A 22,954-nucleotide genomic window follows, 5' to 3' on the forward strand; every position below is an offset into this window, starting at 1 on the left:
ATTATGGTAAAATTAAATTAGAATGAAAACAACTTTATAACTAGTACCTACACCTATACCCTGTGCCTTGTGCAGTCCCACTCAGTTAACAGACCTTCAGTTCTCAATTGTAATAGCTACTGTTTTATTTTTGTTTCAGAGTCATTACAGAAAGGTATAATAAGGCTTCAGTTTTCAAATGAAGGATATTTTAGTTAAAACCTATTCTTAAAAAAGTCACAACTAAAATGACATTTAGTTTAGCTAAAGTGATATATTTTACTTGTGCTTATTCTTTTATTCCCAACCCTGTCTTCTTTAAAAGTTATCTTCTTCCATGTTTTAGCAATACCATGAGGGCAGTCACCTTCCATTTATTTATTTACTTACTGAAGTATAGTTGATTTACAATGTTGTGTTAGTTTCTGGTGTACAGAAAAGTGATTCAGTTACACACATATATACATATTCTTTTTCATATTCTTTTACATTATGGTTTATTACAGGATATTGAATATAGTTCCCTGTGCTATACAGCAGGACCTTGTTTATCTATTTTATATATAGTAGTTTGTATCTGCTAATCCCAAACCCCTAATTTATCCCTCCCTCTCCCCATTTATTTAATAACAGATTATGCAGAAAACATCAACAGGAGTACCAAGAACCTAGTACTTTGCTGATCACTGACATATTTTAAGGGTTGGGCTCTACTCTAGCAGTGAAATAGTCCTTTGGCCTTGATTTGTTTCTAAAGGCTTCATTATGATGCAGATCATAATAGATTACAGTTGATGCAGATCAAGCAATGGAAAGCAGATTTTATATTCTTTCAGAGATAATATTATAATTAAGGATTAAAACCCTACTAAGGACTCACCACAAATAAGTCATAGCTTTGGTCAGTAGTGTATAATTAAGCCCCTAAAGGTATAAAATAGTGTTCCAAATCCTACAAAGTGGACATAAATGTATTTAACACATTGGTTATGCAAGTTGCCCCAGAGTACTATAAGATATATGTACAGCATACAAAATTTGACAATTTCTTAAGCCCTTACCATAGGCCGGACACTATAGGCAAATCAAAGCTGGTTAAGCCCCCGAAGAGCCTGAACTAATGAGGGACAGCACATATACCAGTAACTGTAATATGAGGAAAGGTGAAAATAGTGATGTGACCAAGGAACAGTATTAGAGAAAAGGGAGATTCCTTTGTTTTTTAGGTTAGATTCCATGGCAGAACAATCATTTGGGCTGAACCTCGAAGAATTTGTTTTTCGTCTTTGGGGTGTTTTTTTGGCCATGGTGTGTGGCATGTGGGATCTTAGTTCCCCAACCAGGGATTGAACCTGTGCCCCCTGCAGTGGAAGCACAGAGTCCTAACCATTGGACCTTCAGGGAATTCCTTGAAGTGTCTGAATATGTGAAGATGATGGAAGTGAAGGCAGAATGAATGCATTTCAATCTGAGAAAATGGCATGAGCAAAGGCATTGAGGTGGGAAAGGAGACGGCATAACAATGACACAAGTAAGAGCTACCATTTATTAAGTACTCAGTGTATGCAAACTTTTAAAATCCTTGCATCAATCCTGTGAGATGACTATTATTATTTCCACTGTACAGATTATAAAACTGGATGGTTGGAAAGGTTAATTACATGGCAGCCAGGATACGAACCCAGGTCTGTTTAACTCCAAAACCAGAGCTCTTAGATGCTCTACTGTACAGTCTTCACATTCAGGAAATAACAGGTAATACAGCTTACCTGGGGATACAGAATATATAGGGATAAGTAGTGGAAGATCCTATTGGAAAGGATTTATAGAGGGTTTTTAGGAGGCAATGAAAATGGACAGGGATGGAGAGATGAGATGCTTGGAGTCGGATGCTTGAGTCGGAGGACTCAAAAATAATTGGCAACTGATTGTTCTAGAAACTAGGGAAAAGGGAGAAATCAAAGATGACTGAGGTTTTTATATTTGGATGACTGAGGGAACAGTGGTACAAAAGTAAGGAGAAGAAACTATTGTTTGAAGAGTGTGGGGAAAGGAAAGATGGAGCAATCATTTTGATTTTAGATATGTTGCATTTAAAGCCCAGATGAAATTCCCTGGCCGTCCAGTGGTTAGGACTCACCACTTTCACTGCCGCAGCCAGGGTTAAGTGCCTAGTTGGGGAACTAAGATCCTGCAAGCCGCAGCGTGGCCAAAAGAAAAAAAATGTCAAATGAAATACATCATTGGAAATTTAGGCAACAAATGTTAACTTCTCATTTTATTAAGAAGTTTGGATTGGGCTTCCCTGGTGGCGCAGTGGTTGAGAGTCCGCCTGCCGATGCAGGGGACACGGGTTCGTGCCCCGATCCGGGAAGATCCCACATGCCGCGGAGCGGCTGGGCCCGTGAGCCATGGCCGCTGAGCCTGCGCGTCCGGAGCCTGTGCTCTGCAACGGGAGAGGCCACAACAGTGAGAGGCCCGCGTATCGCAAAAAAAAAAAAAAAAAAAAAAAGAAGTTTGGATTAAAAGGAAGACCAGACAGAGGACAATAACTGGAGGTTGCTGAGAGCTGAAGCTTTATCGAAATTGACAATCTGATTACAGAGGGCTTTATCAAAATTGAAACCCTGACCTGAAATCTCTCCTGCATTTCATCGACCTTCTGTATCTTGCTGTCACTCAAATTGCTTCACTCCGTAGCTCCTCTATGACCACAGCTTCCTTTACTTCCACCCCTGCTGTTCTCTTTTCTTATTGCATCTGATCTCTACCTGCCCTGCGATCTCTAATCCTTTGACACCTCTGCATTCATCTGGTCCAACAGTCCTCTTCTGTTTTCAATTGCCTTTCTCTCCAGTCCGGACCTCCAGGTCAGTCATTTGAATTCTGCCCTTTCTGGCATCTTGCAATAACACCTCTTCCCCGAGAGGTTACCTTCCTCTCCTCCATTCCATATCCAAAGGACCATTCCTTTAACCGACGAAAGCCCAAAAGGGCAGTGAACCTATAATCACAATCACAATATTATGACTATCAGCTCCAGAGAAATTATCCTCTGCAATGGAAATTAACACTGTAAGGAGGCCCTGGTTTTGAAGGGGACCAGAGCAGGCATATCTTGTTGGGCTTCGTTTGTGCCTGAAATCTATGGTACTCTTATTGGATAATATACTCTAGGAATTAATTAAGAAGGTAAATAGATTGGGTCACCTTTTTTCTAGTTTTGTCTTATTTCCAAACTTCTGAAGTGTATAAGGAGAAGGGAGCTGGTATGGGGACATAAGGAGGAAGCAGCTTCTGAGGTCCCTTAAGGTGATAGTGTATTAGACTACTGTGTTGGCATCCTGTTTCTTTCTGAAACCGGACCTGTGAGTAAAAAACAGCATTGGATAGGGACTTCGAGGCAGCATTAGTCTTTTTTTAAAAAATTGAAGTATAGGGAATTCTCTTGTGGTCCAGTGGTTAGGACTCTGGTTCTCACAGCTGGGGGCCCTGGTCGGGGAACTAAGACCCCACAAGCCATGCAGCACGACGAAAAAAAATAATTGAAGTTCGTTGATTTGCAATATTATATTAGTCTCAGGTGTACAACATAGTGATTCAATATTTTTATAGATTATACTCAATTGAAAGTTATTTTAAAATATTGGCTATATTCCCTGTGCTGTACAGTATATCCTTGTAGACTCACAGACGTAGAGAACAAACTAGTGGCTACCAGTGGGGAAAGGGAAAGTGGGGTAGGGGATTAGGAGGCACAAACTACTATGTATAAAATAGACAGCACTAGTCTTGATTGGAAACCCTGGCTCCCCCAAACCTACCTACGTTGTGGTAGCTCCTGACTAGCCTCAGGGAAGCAGGTAATTTACAGTGGGCGCCTATCTTTTGGTAGCTGAAGACCCTTAGACTTTCATGTACATAGCACAGGGAGCCAGCAGAGGGAGTTGTGGTCCTAGAACTTTCTTCAGAGCTTCTAAGTTCTGATTTTGCAAGAGATCTTCCCCGGCTCCATCCAAATCTCCTGTGCAATAAGAATTTAACTTGAGATATGCCTGAGTTTGGTGCCAGATGCCTGGTGTGAGCAGATGGGGAGCTTCCGCATAACTGTTTAAACTTGAAAGCCATAAGGAACTCTTGATCGCAGGGAAACGCCTGTTTACTGTGCAGATCCAAATCAAGCAACTCTCAAGAAATGGGTGTGCCTCCTTGACCTCAATCCTTATTGATCTTGGTATCAGTACCTCCAGTGATGCGTGCTCAGGGGCGGGAGAAAGTTAACAAGTGCCTTATGGCGGGGGGTTGGAAAAAGAGGAAGCCTGACTGTTGCTGCAGAAAGTCCCCACGGGGGAGGTGGGGATACTGTCTGGGTAGCATTAAACAGTGAGTGTCCTGTAGGAACCTTGGGTGCCTGGGTGCCTGGGTGTAGTGCCTGGGTGTAGAGCCTTGTATCGGCTCTGATTTTGAATCAGAAGATCTGCAGCTGGCCAGTAGGGGATTTATCAGACAGTTGACTAATGATCTTGATTTTAATAGGAAGCCTCTGTGAAAGGGGATGCAGCTTCTGCTAGATATTGTGAACTTCTGAATCACTAGGTTTGGCTCTGCTTTTGGGCACTCAGAAAACCCTGGCATTTCCAAACCACTTTCCCTTTTGCTTCAGGACATAGATTACTCAAGCCTGCACTATGGAGAATGGGGACGGTAATGAGGGCACCTCAGCTTTTCACGTGCCTGAGTGGATGGTGAGTTCTTTGGTCACTTTGCTTTTCCTTCTGTTTCTTGATAATGAGGCAGCCATTTCTGACAGGTGATAGGGATCGCTGTGAAAAGTCCCTACCAAGACCTGTGGTGGGGAAAACAGTTATTATTCTAATTTCTGATTAATTCCTATGTCCTGGGTCAACCTTGCAGCTTTCCTTTCTTTTTTCTTAAAAAAAAATATTTTTTAAAATTATGAGTGAGCTGGGAAGGTCTGAGAGCTGCCTGGCCAGAGTCAGCTTATTGCCTGGTTGTCTGGGCTGGGGTGAGCTTCCCCACTGCTGCTGGTGCACTGCGTGGATTGTGTTATACTGTGATTGCTTTGCATTCTATTTGCAAACTAATGCTTAGTTTACTTCTCATGAGGGTAAAGAAAAAGAATAGTGAGGGGAAGAAAAACAACTTGTAGAAATGGTGCTCTCTCTCAAGCCTGAGAAGACTTAAGACATTTATCCCCTATCTGCCCATTTTTCTCCCACCAGCCAAAACAGTTCCCCAAATATTCTTTATATGTGTGTTTCTAAAAGGCAGGAAATATATAGCTCTCTTTTTAAATTAATTAATTAATTAAAAAAAAGTTTTGGCCATGCCGCATGGCACGTGGGATCTTAGTTCCTCAACTAGGGATCGAACCCGTGCCCCCTACAGTGGAAGAGTGGAGTCTTAACCACTGGACCACCAGGGAAGTCCCTATATAGCTCCCTTGGTACTATTTTTCAAAATATCTTTTCTGCCTGATATTTTTAATATAATTATAATAAGGACTTAATTTGTTGATAAGAACTAGCACATAAAACCTAATGTTTTAGATCCAATTTTAACTTTTGATTTAAAAACAGCAACCATCCTTATGTTCCTGTCTGCTTTCTTCCAGGTTTAGCCTGATTTCTTATAGTCTATATACTGCTTATGTTTTTATATACACACACACACACACACACACACACACATATAATATATATATTAAATGTATATATTTTTCCCCGTTGAAGACTGGTTAGACTGTATACAACATATTCCAAGTTCTTTTCAGTGTTTATGGAATTATGGGCTTAGAGAAATAACCATCAGTAATGAGACTGATATATAGTAGACCTAACAAAGGCCCAACTGACTAGCCCATGTTTCAACTCCCATAACAAATATTATTTTTGTTGCGGTTATTCCTCTTGTTGTTCTTAATGTTGTTCCAGAACCTTGTGCTCAGTTTTAAGACATTTGATCAAAAGAAATCCTACCCATCCACAAGCTTATTTCAAATAATGCAGTGTTTTAGAACTAATGGAAAAAATTCAGATAATAATTCTAGTTGGATTTCTAAGTTTGTTTTTGAATCTCCAGCACTCACTAATAACAAGAAGGGGAAGCAGGAATTCTGGTTTTCTTAGGTGAGGGCTCACATTAAGGTATTAACCTTTGGTACTTCTATAAAGGAATATTACAGAAGAATTCTGCAGAACACTGGTGTGTCGGTCGATTCAGTCAACGGAAGTGTGATAGTAACTCTTATTCTCATAAGTAATACATCTCGACGCTGTCTTATCTGCTGAGCACATCCTCTCAAGAGGAGCTCCTACTGGACTTTTACCTACTCACCTTCTTTTTATTTAAGTGAACAAGATAACTGTCCTAAAGGAGTTAGTGACTATTGCTCAAGCGATACCACCTAAGACTTCCCAGCTTTTAAGAAACGTTCTTTAATAAAGCACAGCTCTGCTCTGTCTTCAGTATGGCACCTCTTTTACTTAGCGATCTCCTGGCCCTTCTCTCTCAAAAACTAGCAAAATACCTTTGATCAGTAGATTTTTTAAAGAACAATGAGAAAAAGTAGGGAGGGGCTGGCCTCAATAACTCAGTTTTTTCATCTGTTATCTTTCCCTTGCCAAAGATTAACCTCTTGAGGCTTTCTTTCAGATACCACATAGTTGTTAAGTTCTGACCTGGTCTGAAAGTGCTTTCTTAGGCTGCCACCAGTATCCATTTAGCCACCGCAGTGAGCCACTGAGCACCCTCTAGTGTGTTGCCTATAGATTTCCAGACTTTACCTGTAAAGTGTTAGAGTGCCTTTTAATCCCCAAGAGGAAACCCTGGAGCCAGTTCCCAATAGTGGGTCAAAATTTCCATTTAAGACAGCTTTAACAAATAACTCATGTTCCAGTTTACATATTAATGTAATGAATTTTCCACTGAGACTATCCTCTCCCCCAAAGGAAGTATGACAAGGCTCTCAAACCTTCTTTCAGGGGGAAAATTTAGCAGAGAAGGTGCATTATAATACCTCCCTTCTTGTTAATGATCAGTAGCAAAAAGGGACTGGCATACCCCTCAGAGAATAGGACTCAAGACCACAGACAGCAGTTGACAGTACTCACATCACTGACTCCCAGCAGGGAAATAAGCCAGGACGAAGTTTGAAGAACCCGTCTTGAGAATTGACAAGGTAGAGCTTCAAGTTAACATTCCATCATTCACTGGAAAACTTCTGCTAGAGCCTCTGCTCCCCAGCTATTTTCATGTGAAAGATTTTCTTAGCTTTGTTCAGGCAGTTTTACTGCTAAAAGGTTGGGGAACTCATCCTTTTAAAGACTGTCTTTATTAATATATTCTCACTTCCCCTGAGAAATCTTTAGTCCCTAGTGGTAGGTGAAAATACCTCCTCTTATGTGCATGGAGATCAGCAGTAACCTTTTCTTAAGTTTCTACATCTTAATATTTCCTCCTCCCACTCAAGCTCTTTGTAGTACTGGGTACTTTTCCATAGGAAATCTAATTCACTTTCTTGAGTACCCAACCAGCTGGTTACCCGATTTTCTTTCGGCTAGAAGTAATCCCTTTTATAGGTGAAGAATTTGTTCCAGCAGCTGATTTGGCTTGGAAGGGAGAGATGTCTCTAAGAATGCTTGAACCATATCTAGTTGGAAGTGAGACAAAAACATTTAAGGTATCTGGTAAATGGCCGTAGAGGTAGCTTCACTATAACTCTGGGTCAGGATTGACACTTAAAGCAAAGACCCATTTGAGAAACTGATGAAAACTATGGACCCTCTCCCTAGGAAAATATACACATACACAACATTTTGCATTCTGTTTCAGAGCATCTAGACATCCATGGACCCTAGGTGAAGAACTTTTGCCCTAAAAAAATAGAAATGTTAATATTTTATATTTGTGTATCATTATGTTGCCTCTAAAACCTTCTCACATACATTATTGTATTTTCTCAGCACACATTTGAGATAGACAAAGTAGGTATTATTGTTCCTATTTTACAAATGAGGATTACAGATGTTAAGTACTAGAAATGTTAAGAAATGGAGATACAAAAAAGAACCTCTGATCACCATCCTTTGTAGTACTACTTTCTGTACTTGAAAAGGAATTAATTTGTTTTTTCTTGGCGTGCTCTTCTGTAGGGTAAATAGATCTTCTATCCTCCCCATGAGTCCTATTTTTCTTAATGTGTTAACTGTCTATTCTTAGCCTTAAACTGTAGAAATCAGAATTAGACCCAGTTCTCTTTATATCCTGTGTCGTGTATAAAGAAAGGATCACCTCATTCCATTCTCTGACCTTTGAAATAACCTTTTCTTTTCTGCCTATGAATATGTCTCCATGGTCATAGCCATAGATAGGATAAAATGGTTGGTTAGGGAGAGAGTTAAGAGAGTTAGGGCGAATTGATTCATGCTTGCAGAGAGTGTTAGAGCAGTGGTTCTCAAACTGTGGTCCCCAGACCAGCAGCAGCAGCAGCAGCAGCAGCACCTGGAAACTTGTTAGAAATGCAAAATTTTGGTCCCCACCCAGATTTACTAAATCAGAAACCCTGGGGTGGGGCCTTGCAATGCATTTTTATAAGCTCACTGGGTGATTTTGATGAACCTAAACTTTGAGAACTACTTTGATAGATAAACTTGTTAAGTGGTAAGGCTTTTCCTGTCAGTCATAGTATCCTAAATTGCCTTCTGGCTGTATTTGGTATAGAGCTGCAGCTCCCTCTGCTCAGGCCTAGTGACTTAAGCCATTAGACCAAGGAGTTCCTTTTCACCTGAGTGAAGAAAATGAGGAACCAGCTGAGAGTGTTCTAGGGTGAATAACCTTGGTTAGGAAGAGCAGAAGTTTAGAGACTCATAAAGCAAGCAAAAAGATATTGGTCTGTCTCATTTCATGAAATTGTGAATAAGAGATCAAGATTGTCATGGATGATGGTGAATATCGATATTTGAGTTCAATTAATTTCCGTTTCAACTTTTGGTAGTGGCATTGGGCAAAGTTGCCAATTAAAGTGCTGTTAGATTTCAAATTCGTATATGATTTAGCCATTACAGACTTGTGGTTTGATCAGAGCCCCCAAATTATCTGCAATGATGTCCTTTCTGAAACCCAATCCAGTAAGAAAGTAAATTTAAGGAGCAATTTTAAATTAAATAAATTTAGGATAAATTAAGAGGAATGACATGTATACACTGATGTGTATAAAATTGATGACTAATAAAAAAAAAAATCAGGTGGGGCTGGTACACCCAGGGGAGTTTTTGGTCTTCTGATCAATATCATAAGGTTTGGTGTAGTGGAAAGAGCTTCAACTCTGGCGTAAACACAGGCTCACATTCTAGGCCCACTTACTTGCTGTGAGACCTCAGGCAAATCATTTGTTCTCTCAATACAGTCATTTGTACTTTCCTAATTTGTCAAATGGGGATAATTATGCCAAATTTTTAAGATTCTTATACTGATTAACAGAAGTAACATATACACAGTGCGTAGTAGGCTCTTAATAAATATTAGTTCTCCTCCCCTTATTCTATTCTCCCAGGGACCTTTTCTCTCAAAATGAAGATTATCCTAAAAAAAAGAATCTACCATTTTATGTTCTTTCTTGTGCTCAACAAGTACTCATTTTTTTAAAAAAAAATCATATCTGGGATTTTATAGTTAGGGAATTTAAAATGGTATAGCTACAAAGAACATGAACAAATCCAAATAATTTCCAAAGCTATTATCTTAACACCATCTATATGGATGACATTGGGGGGAAATACAGAAATGATTCACAACTGAGGGCTGGTTCAGAGGGCTTGTTTTCTAATGGGGAGATCAATATGTAACAATCTATTATGAAGACCAGAGGAAATAAGGTAGAGAGAACGAATTAAAATAGATGTGAAAGGATCTTTGACTTCTGCTGGGATCTAACTAACCTAATTTTTTTTTTTTTTGCTGTACGCGGGCCTCTCACTGTTTTGGCCTCTCCCGTTGCGGAGCACAGGCTCCGGACGCGCAGGCTCAGCGGCCATGGCTCACGGGCCTAACCGCTCCGCGGTATGTGGGATCTTCCTGGACCAGGGCACGAACCCGTGTCCCCTGCATCGGCAGGCGGACTCTCAACCACTGCGCCACCAGAGAAGCCCCTAACTAACCTAATTTGATTGCCTGATTCCTGGTCCATGCAGCAGTGATTTTCTGTGGCATTGTCAATATGACACTTTCAAGGGTCACATTCCAATAATGAACCTCTTTGCCATTTGCTGACACATCTGTCGGCATGCAAATGTTAACATCACTAACCCCCTTTCATCTTCTATTCAAATTCAAAAATAAATTACCTGTTCTCTCTAGGGTCAAACTCCCACATCCTGGAGATGAGCAATGATAGTAAATTACTGAAAATAACAAGCGGATAAACAAATAAATTGAAATGGTCTCTGGGGAAATGCACGACACATAATTGTCTATTAGATATACAGCCAGTAGTTTGTTCTCCTACCCTTCTCATCTGTTCCATCAGCCTTCCCAGGAGAATATGTCTCTCCAGCTCCTTTCTCTACACTGGTCACTCTTATCATGCATTAGCCCGTAGCACCTTTCCATGATTAATAGGCAGTCACCTCTGTGCAAGATTTTGTTTTATATCTTCTGTGGAATATTTTTATGAATTGTAAAGTTATCAGATTTATCGTGGCATAAAAGTCTCTACAAACTAGCTCCTGTTTTTTCTTCAGCTTCATGCCCTGCTACTTCTAACTTCCTGTATACATGTACTTAGTTCTTTGTCATACTGGGCTCCTGGCAGTTCCGTGTTCCTTTTGCTCTGTGAATATTGCTCTATGTACCTAGAAGGGCCACCCTACTTCACTCATCTTGAAAATTCATTCTCCTGAGTCGAGTATCAGATTAAACTCCTCTTCTAGGAAAACTTGCCTAACATACCCTGCTGACTTTATGCCACCATGTTATATGCTGCCACTGAATCTTGAACACACTTCTATTATAAGTACAGGCTTGTGTATCTTTCTGTACCTGTGACTGACTATTCCATGAACTATTTGAGAGCAGGAACTATATGGTTTTTTTAACATTTTTAACTCCTGACACTGTAGGAACCCAGTAAGTTTCTGACACATAAATCAAAGAATCAATCAGAGTCTATGCCTCCATTAAGGGAGAAAAGCTGTACACATAAAAACAAATCTTTCATTTATTCATATATATATTTAGTACCTTTCTCCCTGTGCCAAATGTTGTACTTGGCAGGAAGAATAAAAGGATGAGTAAACGTGATGCTTGACCTGGAGGAGCTCACTTTCTCATGGAGTAGCAGACATGTGATCCCTCATTTCAGTGATGCTAAGACATTACTGGTCATCACATGTGCCATTATGTTATGGACAAGCACTCATTCTAAAGGAAGAATTCACATCACATTCCCACCCCAGTCTCTGTAACATATAGTTGAATGTAGCTTTCCTATTCACTGGGTCCCTTTCAGAAACCAACAAATAAATAATGTGATTCTTTGCCCTTTCATTTGACTCTACTTGATATGCAACAAGGTCATTATGATTCTGGGGGCCCTGAGGAAATAGAAGACTCCCTATGCCAGTCACACCTTCCACAAAACACAGTTTTTGAAAAAAGCAAGCAGATCACTCGACACCTAATCAGCAACAATCTTGAGATGGAACTAGAAACCGAATGTCAAAACCTGCATAAAAAGATGAACAATTAAGAGTAAAGCAGTGGTCAGAGAAAGTTGATTTTCTTGGTGACAGAGCTGAAACCTGTGTTCCCAGTTTGACTAACCCAAGGACACAGAGTGTAGGTTAGGGGCTGCCTGAGCACTTGGCTCCTTTTTTTTTTTCTTACCATCTTTATAAATTCCCTCATTGTTTTACTGGCTCTGTAGTTAATTTTTTTCTAATGAGACTAGGTTAACTAAAGTCATCTGACATGGAAAAGGAGGAGGTATGGTTAAAAAGGAAGCTAATTAGCAAGTTAATTATAGCAGGTAAAAAAGTGCACCGGTTATATAAATAAGCTATTGTTATGCACATGCAAGTTGGGCCTTGTCAAGGGACTTGTTAAGGTTTAGAGGTCAGAGGATCCGTGTAATTAGGTGTTTAGGGAAAAAATAATAATAATAAAAGCAAAACAGCCACCAGAATTAGGAATGGCTGATGAGCCACTAACAGAAATGCCTTATTAAATTGGGCTCTGCTGCTGGAGGGGTCGTTGGAGTGCTTCAGGGTTTCCAGGGAAGGCACCACCACCAAAACAGCGAAAAGAAAAGCTAGCTGGAACCAGAGCCAACAGAATTGCTGATGAGGAAAGTTTAAAGGCCTAGACACAAGGGCCCCTGGACTGGAGAGGTGGCAGTAGGGCTGGTGATGTCACTATGCTGAGCAACAAGAAGAAATACATTGTCAATGGCAACTCTGGGATTAAAGCCCAGGTGAGGCTAAGCTCTTATTTACCAGTCTTGCTGCCGCTATAGCCACTGTTGTAAAAGGCCAGCTGCTTTTACCCTCCTTTCCTGCTTTCGTCCCTTCTTCTGGCGTAACGTGAGCTGCTCCTCTCCTAAGTCTCTTTCCCTTCCTCGCCTTGATGCCTGTTGGAATTAGGCAATTTTCTCTCAAATGGATAAGGAGGGTTCCCTTAAAGGACCCTCCGATTTCAGATAAGGTAGGAAAGTTAGAGGTAGAATCTACCTGAGTATCCCAACCGGGGTGGGAAGATTACTGTTTTACAAGTAGGAGTGAAAAATGTAATGGCACGTAACTATTAAGGGGAGGTGGGCACCAGGGATGGGTTGTCAGTAAAAGATAAATATTTATTTCTTGGGGCAATTGTATAACTTACTCTATATAAGTGATTAGTCTCTTTTTAATATTCTTCTGTCTTAAAGAAACTTGAGTTCAGTGTCTGACAAGTAAACAAGATTTAGAACCCTATGTCTCTGAGTGCAGAAAGCCTACATAGCCTAGTCTTTAGTGCCAAAAGATAGCCTAAACTCGGGAATTCCCTGACGGGACAGTGGTTAGGGCTCTGCGCTTCCACTGCAGGGGGTATGGGTTTGATCCCTGGTCTGGGAACTGAGATCCCACAAACTGCACAGCACAGCCAGAAAAAAAAAAAGATATCCTGAACTTGACTTGGGTAGGAGGAAGTACTGTAAATGGAGGGGACTTTATAGAGAAGAGAGCTCAGTTTAAGGTAACTGGTTTGAAATGATGGCGCAGCTAGATGGCTACATGGTTTGGTATTGTTGGGGTAAACGGGTGTGTGCCCACCCACCCCATCCTACAAATCTAGAGAGGTAGAGTGACTGGTCCCCTCTAGTGGTGTGTGAGTGCGAGGGGGTGGTACATAATCTAAGGCAGGGTTTGTCTGTTACTCTTTTTTAAAAGTAGGCACTACTGACATTAGTGACTCATTGTGGGCTTTGGAAAGTCAATGACTACTCCTTTTCCTAGATGGGCCTCTAAAAAAGAATGAAGACATATTATTGTCTTGAACAAGCTTGGTGAAATGGAAGCCAGGGTTTTGAGCTTGACTGCTACTCCCCTCCCCAACTTCTCACCCACCTTCTTCCCCTTCCCCCACTTTTTTTTTTTTTTTTTGCCCTTAAAAATTCTTTTAACTGTAGACTTGGCTTATGGTTACCATATTTACTTAATATTCAATCAAGTACAGACTCTGAAGATAGAGTAAGATTCATCGTTTCGGCACATGGCTGCCTATTATGTGTCAGGCGTTTTCGCCTGAGGATATAAAGGTGAATAAGATACATGGCTCCTGCCTTTATGGAGCCTAGTTTGTACAGGATACAGGTAGATATTTGTATTCACTGTGATAAGAGAAGTACATGGAAGTTCATCCCATGGAAGTGCATAAAAGGGCACTTTATCTTTTTGGAATAAATTGCTACTTCAGTAAAATAATTAATTTTGCCATTTTTCATTTTGGGAAATGCTTCTAATCCAAAGAATTTTCTTATTGCTGCAAACAATTTGCAAACTCTAAAGTACTACACAGGCTATATTTGTTGTTATAGCTATGAAAATGCTACAAATTCCCCTAAAAGGCATGCTAAGCTAATTTGATTTGGCATTGGTCCCCTTGTCTGAATACTCAAATGACTCAGTAGTTACCTCTAACTGCAGGAAATGTGGCCGACAGTTGCTGCTTTCATTCTCGTATGCCGCATCTGTGTTCTGCCCGTCAAGGAACCATCTTTTTATCATGAAAGGCAGAATCAGTTGTCAGATCTTTGATTTTTCCTGCCTCCATGCCAAATGGATCCACATCTAAGCAATTATGCAAACATTCAATTAGGGAAAAATAAAGAAAGATATTTGTTGAATAATGATATGAGCTTTGATGTGAAGTGTTATAAAGTATCAGCTGAACTTTGAACAGTAGGAAAAAGAGATAAAATTGCAAAAAGATCATGATCAGATATTGTCCAAAATGCAACCTCAAGAATATTGAGGTTTATACATATTCAGTCCAGTTATCCACTCCTACATCTGTTATAGTTAACAAATTATCAACCTTGTGGCTTTTAGTATTTTGTGATACCAAACATTAAAAATTATAAATTAGGGAATTCCCTGGTGGTCCAGTGGTTAAGACGCTGTGCTTTCACTCCTGTGGCCCGGGTTCATTCTCTGGTTGGGCAACTAAGATCCTGCAAGCTGCAGGGCGTGGCCAAAATTAAAAAAAAATTTTTTTAAATAATAGATTAATTTTTACTATACTTATTAGTACTGAAAAGCTAATTAATGCATTTTAGAAAGCCTTTAAAAAGCTAGAGTGACTACCTGCAAGAGTTACAAGAACAGTGAATTTGTAGGGGGTGGGAGTTGGGGATCCAGGTATTAATTGAATCACCTGCTGTGTTTCACGGTTTGCATACATTGTTTCATATAACCCTCTAAAACTTTTGAAGTAAGTTCTTTCATCTTTGTCGTATTTACCAGAAGAGGAGGGTCACAAAAACATCTTGATGAACAGCATATAGCTAATGAGTGGCATAACCAGGGTTTAAATGCAGTTCCAGAAAGCTCTGTATGAATAGAAACCTTTTTTTTTTTTTTCTATTGTACCATACTATTTCCTGAGAATCTTAAAACCTGAAGGCAGGTCACTTTACCTTTCTGTATCTTGCAGTTTCTCATCTTAGATATATATGAAGATTGGAATAGATAGTCTCAAAGATTCTTTCCAGCTTTAATTTTCAGTTAAACTATAGGAAGGATTTCTGAATATGACTTGACTTTCTATTTTAACCGGTACATCCCCTTCTCCCTTTGATTGCAAGAGGTATATAGTCAGAGAGTGGTTCCAGGATTTAAATTTCATAGAAACAGAGTAGGTAAAGAATGAAAAATCATTCTCTCCAAAGAGTCTTAACATTCCAAATGTGGGTTAGTGCAATCAGATCAGCTATGAGGGAAGGTAAGATCCTATAATGCAAGCCTTGAATTGCTGTCTCAAAATGGAGGTTATTTTCCTTTGTGTAACTAGAGTTCTTTTTCTTAGCAGATCCAGTTTGCTGACCAGAAGCAAGAATTCAACAAACGTCCCACCAAAATTGGACGTCGCTCTCTGTCTCGCTCCATTTCTCAGTCATCTACTGACAGCTATAGCTCAGGTGAGGACTGAACGGCTATGGACCCACTTGTGGAGGCTACTTAAGTATGATCAACGGACCCTCCTGTCTATCCCAGGCTAATTAAGCATGATCAAACCTATGTTTTGGTATAAACACTTTGATTCTCAGTGGAAATTTGGACCAAAATTCTGGATGGAATCTTTGGATTCCTGTTGGGGATTCAGAGTGGAGCTTAATAGAGGCTTCCTCTTCCAATAAAGGCAGAAGAGGGTGATTAAAGAAATTGAGCTCTGACTTATTCAGAGGGTGAGAGTATGTTGCTCACTGATGACCTTCACTGAGCAGCATGTGTGAAGACTTGTGTTTTTTCCATTCTTTGAATGGAAAATAAAAGAGGGGTTCCCCATACATCCATCTGGGAAACCTTAATTGCCCCGAGAAACAGTGAAATCATTGTAGCTAGTTCAAGTGAGCCCTTTGCCTTCTCTTCTAAGCTGTGACATTGTATTGTCTGTTACTCCTTCCTTCCTGGCAGTGGCATTAATTCCAATATATGGGCCCTGGGCTTGAGTTATCATTTAATGCCAGATGAATATTAACATGTGAGACCTTTTGTCAGCATTGACCATTTGTTTTTTGTTTGTTTGTTTTGTTTTGTTTTTTTAACATCTTTATTGGAGTATAATTGCTTTACAATGTTGTGTTAGTTTCTGCTGTATAACAAAGTGAATCAGCTATATGCATACGTATATCCCCATATCCCCTCCCTCTTGCGTCTCCCTCCCACCCTCCCTATTCCACCCCTCTAGGTGGCCACAAAGCACTGAGCTGATCTCCCTGTGCTATGCAGCTGCTTCCCACTAGCTATTGACCATTTGTTCAACAGTGCCCAGTATATGTCTGATCTAATATGGAGCTATTTTATTTTGCTCTTATATAGGAATGTGGTAGGAAGCTGAGTGTTTATCCTAGTTACCTCTTCACATTATAAATAGAACATTCATTAGAAAATTTTCATCTTGACCTGAAATTTTGTTTTTCACACAAATAGGAAAGTAGTGTTTGTTATGTAAAGTTGAAGAAAGCTTGTTTGAGACACTAACTTTTAGATTGGGTAGATTGTTATTTACAGTTTTTACATTTCTTGTTTTACATTTCCCTCACAATCACATAATGTAAATCCCTAGGGATTTTTGTCTAAAGATACCGAATTTTGTACTTATTCTGCTAAAATAACCAGCAGAATAATAAATAATTAAATTAAATAATTTTCAATAACTGTTGAAAATTGATGAACCAGTTACTGTAACTCTGGAAAGTATAATAGTTGTGCAAATGTGAATTGTAAAAGAGTGTGTACATTTTAGACTCTTGAGTTTGTGCATGTTATCTAAAGATTGATAACTAAATGATAATAGTACTAAAATTTAACTTCAGCTCAATCTCTTCCCTACACACTGGACCCACATTTCCAACTATGTTCCTGTGGAGAAAACCAATGCCTGCCTTCCCACAGAAGTCCCCTATGCAGGGAGGGTACTTACAAAATCTCTATTTACCCAGAAGAGTGGGTTTGTCGCCTTTGAACACGTAGTTGCCTGGTATAGCTCATTGGTGAGTGATATTGACTGATGTCACCACCCTGCATAGATTGGACCTTTTAGGTTGAACTATGTGAAATTGCCATTTCTATAGTAAAAAAAATTATCAACCTTATATATCCATTTAAGGGTCCTGAGTTTGGGAGTGTGGAGTCGAAACATCCTGGACTTAGAAAATAACTTAAAGATCAATTATTCAGCTTCCCATTGGATGCTGGAATTGCCTTGATAGCATTCCTGACAAATGGCCATCTGGCCTCTTTGGGAGCATTTTAGATCATAGGGTGATCCTTGCTTGATTTAGTAATTTAGCTCCCAATAAGCTCTTATACAATCCCTAAAATTTAAAGATTTTATTTAGAAATAAAAATCACCATATTTGGCTGCCTGATTTGGAGGGCATCCTACTGTCCTGGTTAACCTTATCTGGATATATTCCAGATTGTGTCCTTTTAAAAATATTATGCCTGTGAATATAATGTTCTTGGTGTGGTCCAAAATAACCTATAGTAGGTGTTATTTCCATAAACTCAGTGCTTTTCAAATGAAACCTAAGATTATGTTTGCAGCTGTGTCACACACGCTGTTACCTTCTCTTGTTTCCACATGAATTGTCAAACCCTTTTAAACAGACTGTGGGGGCTTCCCTGGTGGCGCAGTGGTTGAGAGTCCGCCTGCCGATGCAGGGGACACGGGTTCGTGCCCCGGTCTGGGAAGATCCCACGTGCCCCGGAGCGGCTAGGCCCGTGAGCCATGGTCGCTGAGCCTGCGCGTCCAGAGCCTGTGCTCCGCAACGGGAGAGGCCACAACAGTGAGAGGCCCGCGTACCGCAAAAAAAAACAAAAAACAAAACAGACTGTGAATGGAGATGCCTACTGCCTATATTCTTGGACTGGGAGTTAGGAGAGACCTAGTTTCTAGGCTTTGATCAGTGTGTGATTTGTTGTGGGATCCTGGAAAACTCTGACAGTCTGAAATGCTCATAACAGAGGCAATGGGAAAGTTATATGAGGTAACACAGAAAAAGCTCCATACTCATCAAATGAAAAGCCAGGAATAACAAAATTACAGCTTTCTAAATATGAGAAGATATGCAAATGCATGTCAGTAAGAACTTGGAACCCATTTTCAGCATATGTTATATTTTAATTGACTATAGAAATTAATATTGTTAGAGCCCCAAAGACTGATCCTTGGACTTCTTCCCTTCTGTGTTTATCTCTTCCCAAGGGAACTCATTCAGTCTCCTAGTTTTAAATACCATATATTGGTGTTTGATTCTCAAATTTTATCTCTAGCCCAAATCTTTCCTCTGTACCCTAGCCCCAGATATTCAACTACCTGCTCAGTCCTTTCACTTCGATGTTTTATAGGCATCTCAGCTCTCCCATGTCTTAAAAACTGAATTGCTGAGTTTCAACCTTGCCCGTCTTCAGTCTATTCTCAATGCTGCAGCCAGATTCATTTTTTAAAATAAGTCAGATCGTATCACTTCTTAGCCCCAAACCCTCCAGTGGCTTCCCAGTCTCGCTCTGAGTAGGATCTAAAGTTCTCACAATGGCCTACAAGACCCTATACCATCCACCCTCACATTATATTTCTAATCACATCTCTAATTTCCCAAACTTTCCTCCTCCCCTGGCTATTTTGTTCACTCCAGTCGTGCTATCCTACTAACTGTTATTTTGAAACATGCCACGCATTCTCCTGCCTTAAGGCCTTTGCACTTGCTATTTCCTCTGCCTGGAATGCTCTAGGATACCCTCACTGGGTATCTTGCCTCCTTAGGTTCTTAACCAAAGATCACCTTCTCACTGAGACCTATCCTCTTTTAAAATTGTACAGACACCCCACACCTATCAAATTTTCCTCCTTTATTTTTCTCCATAGCACTTATTATCATATAACATATAATTTATTGTTGTCTTTCTTCCCTTACTTGAATATGAGATCCATGAGAGCAGAGATTTTTATCTCTTTGGTATTGCTCTATTCCCACCACTTAGAACTGTGTTTGACACATAAGAGGTGCTCAATAAATACATATTGGGGAAGGTGTCCAGAGACATTCTTATACGACTTTACACCCCTGTAAAGGAGTATATACCTCTGATACACTTTCTGTATGTGAAGAGTTAGAAGGTTTATGACATTTCAAAAAAAGATACCTTCCTGTCCAAAGTGCTTGTTTTGCTGAAGATACTTAGAGTCTTACCTAGGCTGTGGCGTACTCTCCCTTCCTAATGATCCTAATACTAAGTTTTGCCGTGCTTTTATTTAGGAACCTCTTCTGGCCTTTTCAACCAGGCTCCTTCTGGGAATCACAGAACACAGAAAAGGATGGTTCTTCAAAGGATGGATCATAACTAGTACCCTGCTAGATGCAGAGGAGAGACGTTAATTCATATATTCAGTGGATGCTCCAAGACATTAGGGCTTAATTCTAATGGAACCCAGACTGAAAGGGGCTACGTCAATCCTTGAAATTATTTTATAAAAAACAAACTTCTAAAAACTCTTTCTCTAAGCACAAAACCCTTAAAAACAAATGAATAGAAGAGACTTTTCTTCAAAGTCAGATCATTCTCAGTGATATATTTCTGAAAAAGCTGTCTTTGCAGTGAGTTAATTGGTTAAGGATAAGGAAAGAAGACCAAAGTTCCTTAGTTCATAATTGGTTCTTCTAAAGCTTGAAGTATTTTCAGATTTTTCCAAATAACAAAGTTTTGTTTGTCTATATTTTGGTTGCTAACATAGCTTTTCACATATTTCTAGAGTGTTATCAATGAAATCTGCTGCACATTGACACACAGGTCATTACTGTTATTCTATTACCAAATGAATAGATTGGGTCCAAGAGGAATTGCCTGACTTAAAATAGTCTGATAGGACTAATTCAGCCAGAAGTCTGACTGCTTCTTCTCCTAGCAATAAGCCACAATATCACAGCTTCTAGGAGGTAAGGCTTAATCAGGCTTGAGCCATAGAACATATGTATGACAGTTCCATGGGGTAGATTGTGGATTAGTGATTCACCAAATTATGTTTTGATTCTGAGATACCATGAAACAAGAGAACATCCCATGAAAGAGTTATTTTGTACTTTGTATTACTTTTCTACCTAGAAGTTGAACCCTTTTTTTGTGATTATCTCATTTATTCATAAGATTTTTCTGGTGGGAGTTAGGGGAAAGGGAGAGCATGGGGAGAGAGAGGATCTATTATACTCCCTATTTTATGGTTGGATAAATTGAAAATTGGTCACTTAACCAATTAGAGGTGAAGCTAGAGCTAAGGTCTCAGACCTGTACTTCAGTAGGTGATTGTCTTGATTATCGGTTGTTCATTTTTAACTAAATTATGACTCTGGGCTTCATAATGTGCTGACAATTACAAACACTTTAGAAACTGTTCAAGCATGTGTGTGTGTGTATATATATGTATATATATATATATATGTTGGGTTTCTCTAAATTTTCCTAGGAAGAATTTTTAATTCAATCTCAACTATTTTCATGAATATGCTACTTTAAATATAGTGGCAGAAATGAGTTATGGATTTAAAAAAAATGTTATGTTAGTTCAGGAATAATCTTTCCACTGTGTTTGCAACAATAGCATTCTCTTGGTCTAAGTGTGTCAGCCATTTTGCATTCACATATTAGTACAGTCTAGACAACTGATACTTTTGGATCTCACTTGATAACAAGTCTGTATAAAGGGCTCTTTGAAAACAAATCCATTTTGGCTCAAAGAAAAAGATTGGTTGAACTAACTATAACCAGTTGGCTACTGTTAAGAAAAGAAAATACAGTTCTTTCCCTTTAGAAAGGGGAAGTAGTATAATTTTTTTCTTTGAGTTGGAAGAAAACCAAAAATTTGAGTACTTCTCTTAAGGAGAATTTTAGGGGGTTTTGTTGTTTGGTTGGCTTTTTTCCCCTGACTCGTCCTTAAAAGCTGAAGAGGCATAGGGAGAGGAGAGCTATTCTGGGTAGAGTTAGGACTCCAGTCTCAACCTTTTTCATCACTGCCAGCCAACCACCTGCTGCTTGGGTAGATTAATAGATGACAGAGGTAGAGAAAAAAAGAAACTGCTAAATAATATTGTATGTATGTCATTCCTTTCCCATTCAAAATCCTAGAGCTAAGTAAGAACCTTAAAGATGTTATATTTGGTATTGAATTAAAAATATGTACAAAAAACAGTAATAATACCAGGTATCATTTACTGAGTGCTTAATTACTTTATGCCAGCATTGCACTAAGCACTTTATGTACATTATTTTATTTAATCTTCTCAACAACTTGATTCTGACAAATCATGTCTGCATATTATATAGTCTGCTTCATAGCACATATTACAACCATATAGAAAGAAAAACTCTAAATAATTAATTCTGTAATTAGTTATTTCATGTCTGACTCACCTACTAGACTGAAAATCCCATGAAGGCAAAGACAATCGATATCCGTCCTGTATGCCCAGCACTTAGACTGTGCCTGGTACATAGTAGATGCACAATAAAATTCATTGACTGAACAACTGAATGTGTGAATGACTGAATACATGAATGAATTAACAACCCTATGAAAAAGGTTCTGGTATCACCTCTACTTTATACCCAGAAGCAGAGACTGAGACTTCAACCAAAATCTCTCTGACTCCAGAACACTTAACCACTGTATTTAAATGGCCATTAGGGAGCATAAAAATCATCATGGCTCTGGAAAAGGATTTGAAATTTCAGGATACTCTGAATGTGAAGACTTTCTTCAAAAGCAACTTTTCTATAAATTTGGATCAGGATTAGGATGGCTGTTATCTTTCTTCTCCCAGGTGATAGAAGCATGGTTCCCCTAAGCCTCCGACTCATAAGCCATTTCTGAGTATTGATTGGTGAAACAGGTGACTGCCCAGGAAACTGTTTCTGGGCTCTGTTGCCAAAGGTACTTTGAGCTCTCACTCACCCTAGGAGGGAGAACCATAGACTTTTTGTACAGATTATCTCCTTTCAAGAACAAAAGTCCCTTTGGGGATTTATTAATTCCCCCACCTCCCCGGGTGCTCATGTTCTTTCTTGTTGCCTCGTGTTAGGACTTTGCTCTAGGGCAGTTTTCCAGCTCCAAGAGAGACACTCGGGCCCCTGCTGCCCAAACATTCTGTAGCACCATGCTTGATTAACTGGGCAAGGTCAGACTTGCCTTTTACAGCCCTCCCAGAGATAGACCCTTTGCTAAGAAATCCCAGAAATGCCTTAATTCTCTGGATATAAGTAGATCAGGAGACCCTAGGAGCTCTGAGCTTTTGTAGCTTTCTCCCCTTAAAAATGATGGAAGTACTTCTTATCTCATTGAGAAATATATAATGCTTTATAGACAGTGCTTTATGTCCCCAACCTTCCTCCCCCCAAAACCTTGAGGACTGCTTAGGAAGAAACTATCCTCAGGAACTTAAACATAAATCAAAGAAATCATCCAGCAAATGATTAGCAACTACAGAATTATATGAAGACTAAAAAGACCTCAGTCAAACATGGGAATGGCAGCAGCCGTAGCTGCCTATTAGCCACAATCAAAAGTCGTAGACCTTCCACCCTCTAGTGTATGTTGCTAAATGGATTAGTCATCAGAGCATTTAATTATACTGAAAGAGGGTTTATCTGCTTCTCTGGGAATCTAAAATGCCTAATGCAGGACCCACTGAGGCCAGCAAGAAGGG

The 22,954-nt window shown here is 39.6% G+C and overlaps 1 protein-coding gene across 6 annotated transcripts in view; it reads left to right on the forward strand.

Moving 5' to 3' along the window:
• Positions 1–22,954, forward strand: part of AHCYL2 (adenosylhomocysteinase like 2) — a 178,392-nt gene that overhangs the window by 110,876 nt on the left and 44,562 nt on the right. For 2 of the 6 annotated variants that reach the window (XM_067746971.1, XM_067746970.1), the window contains exon 2: positions 15,562–15,673. In XM_067746971.1, coding sequence (XP_067603072.1) covers positions 15,562–15,673 — 112 coding nt within the window. Of the gene's footprint in view, positions 1–4,347; positions 4,363–4,390; positions 4,725–15,561; positions 15,674–22,954 lie in introns of those variants that run through there. The other 4 variants (XM_067746975.1, XM_067746973.1, XM_067746974.1 and 1 more) reach the window with 4 other exon arrangements.

Source organism: Pseudorca crassidens, chromosome 8, assembly GCF_039906515.1.
Source record: "Pseudorca crassidens isolate mPseCra1 chromosome 8, mPseCra1.hap1, whole genome shotgun sequence".
Classification (NCBI taxonomy): domain Eukaryota; kingdom Metazoa; phylum Chordata; class Mammalia; order Artiodactyla; family Delphinidae; genus Pseudorca; species Pseudorca crassidens.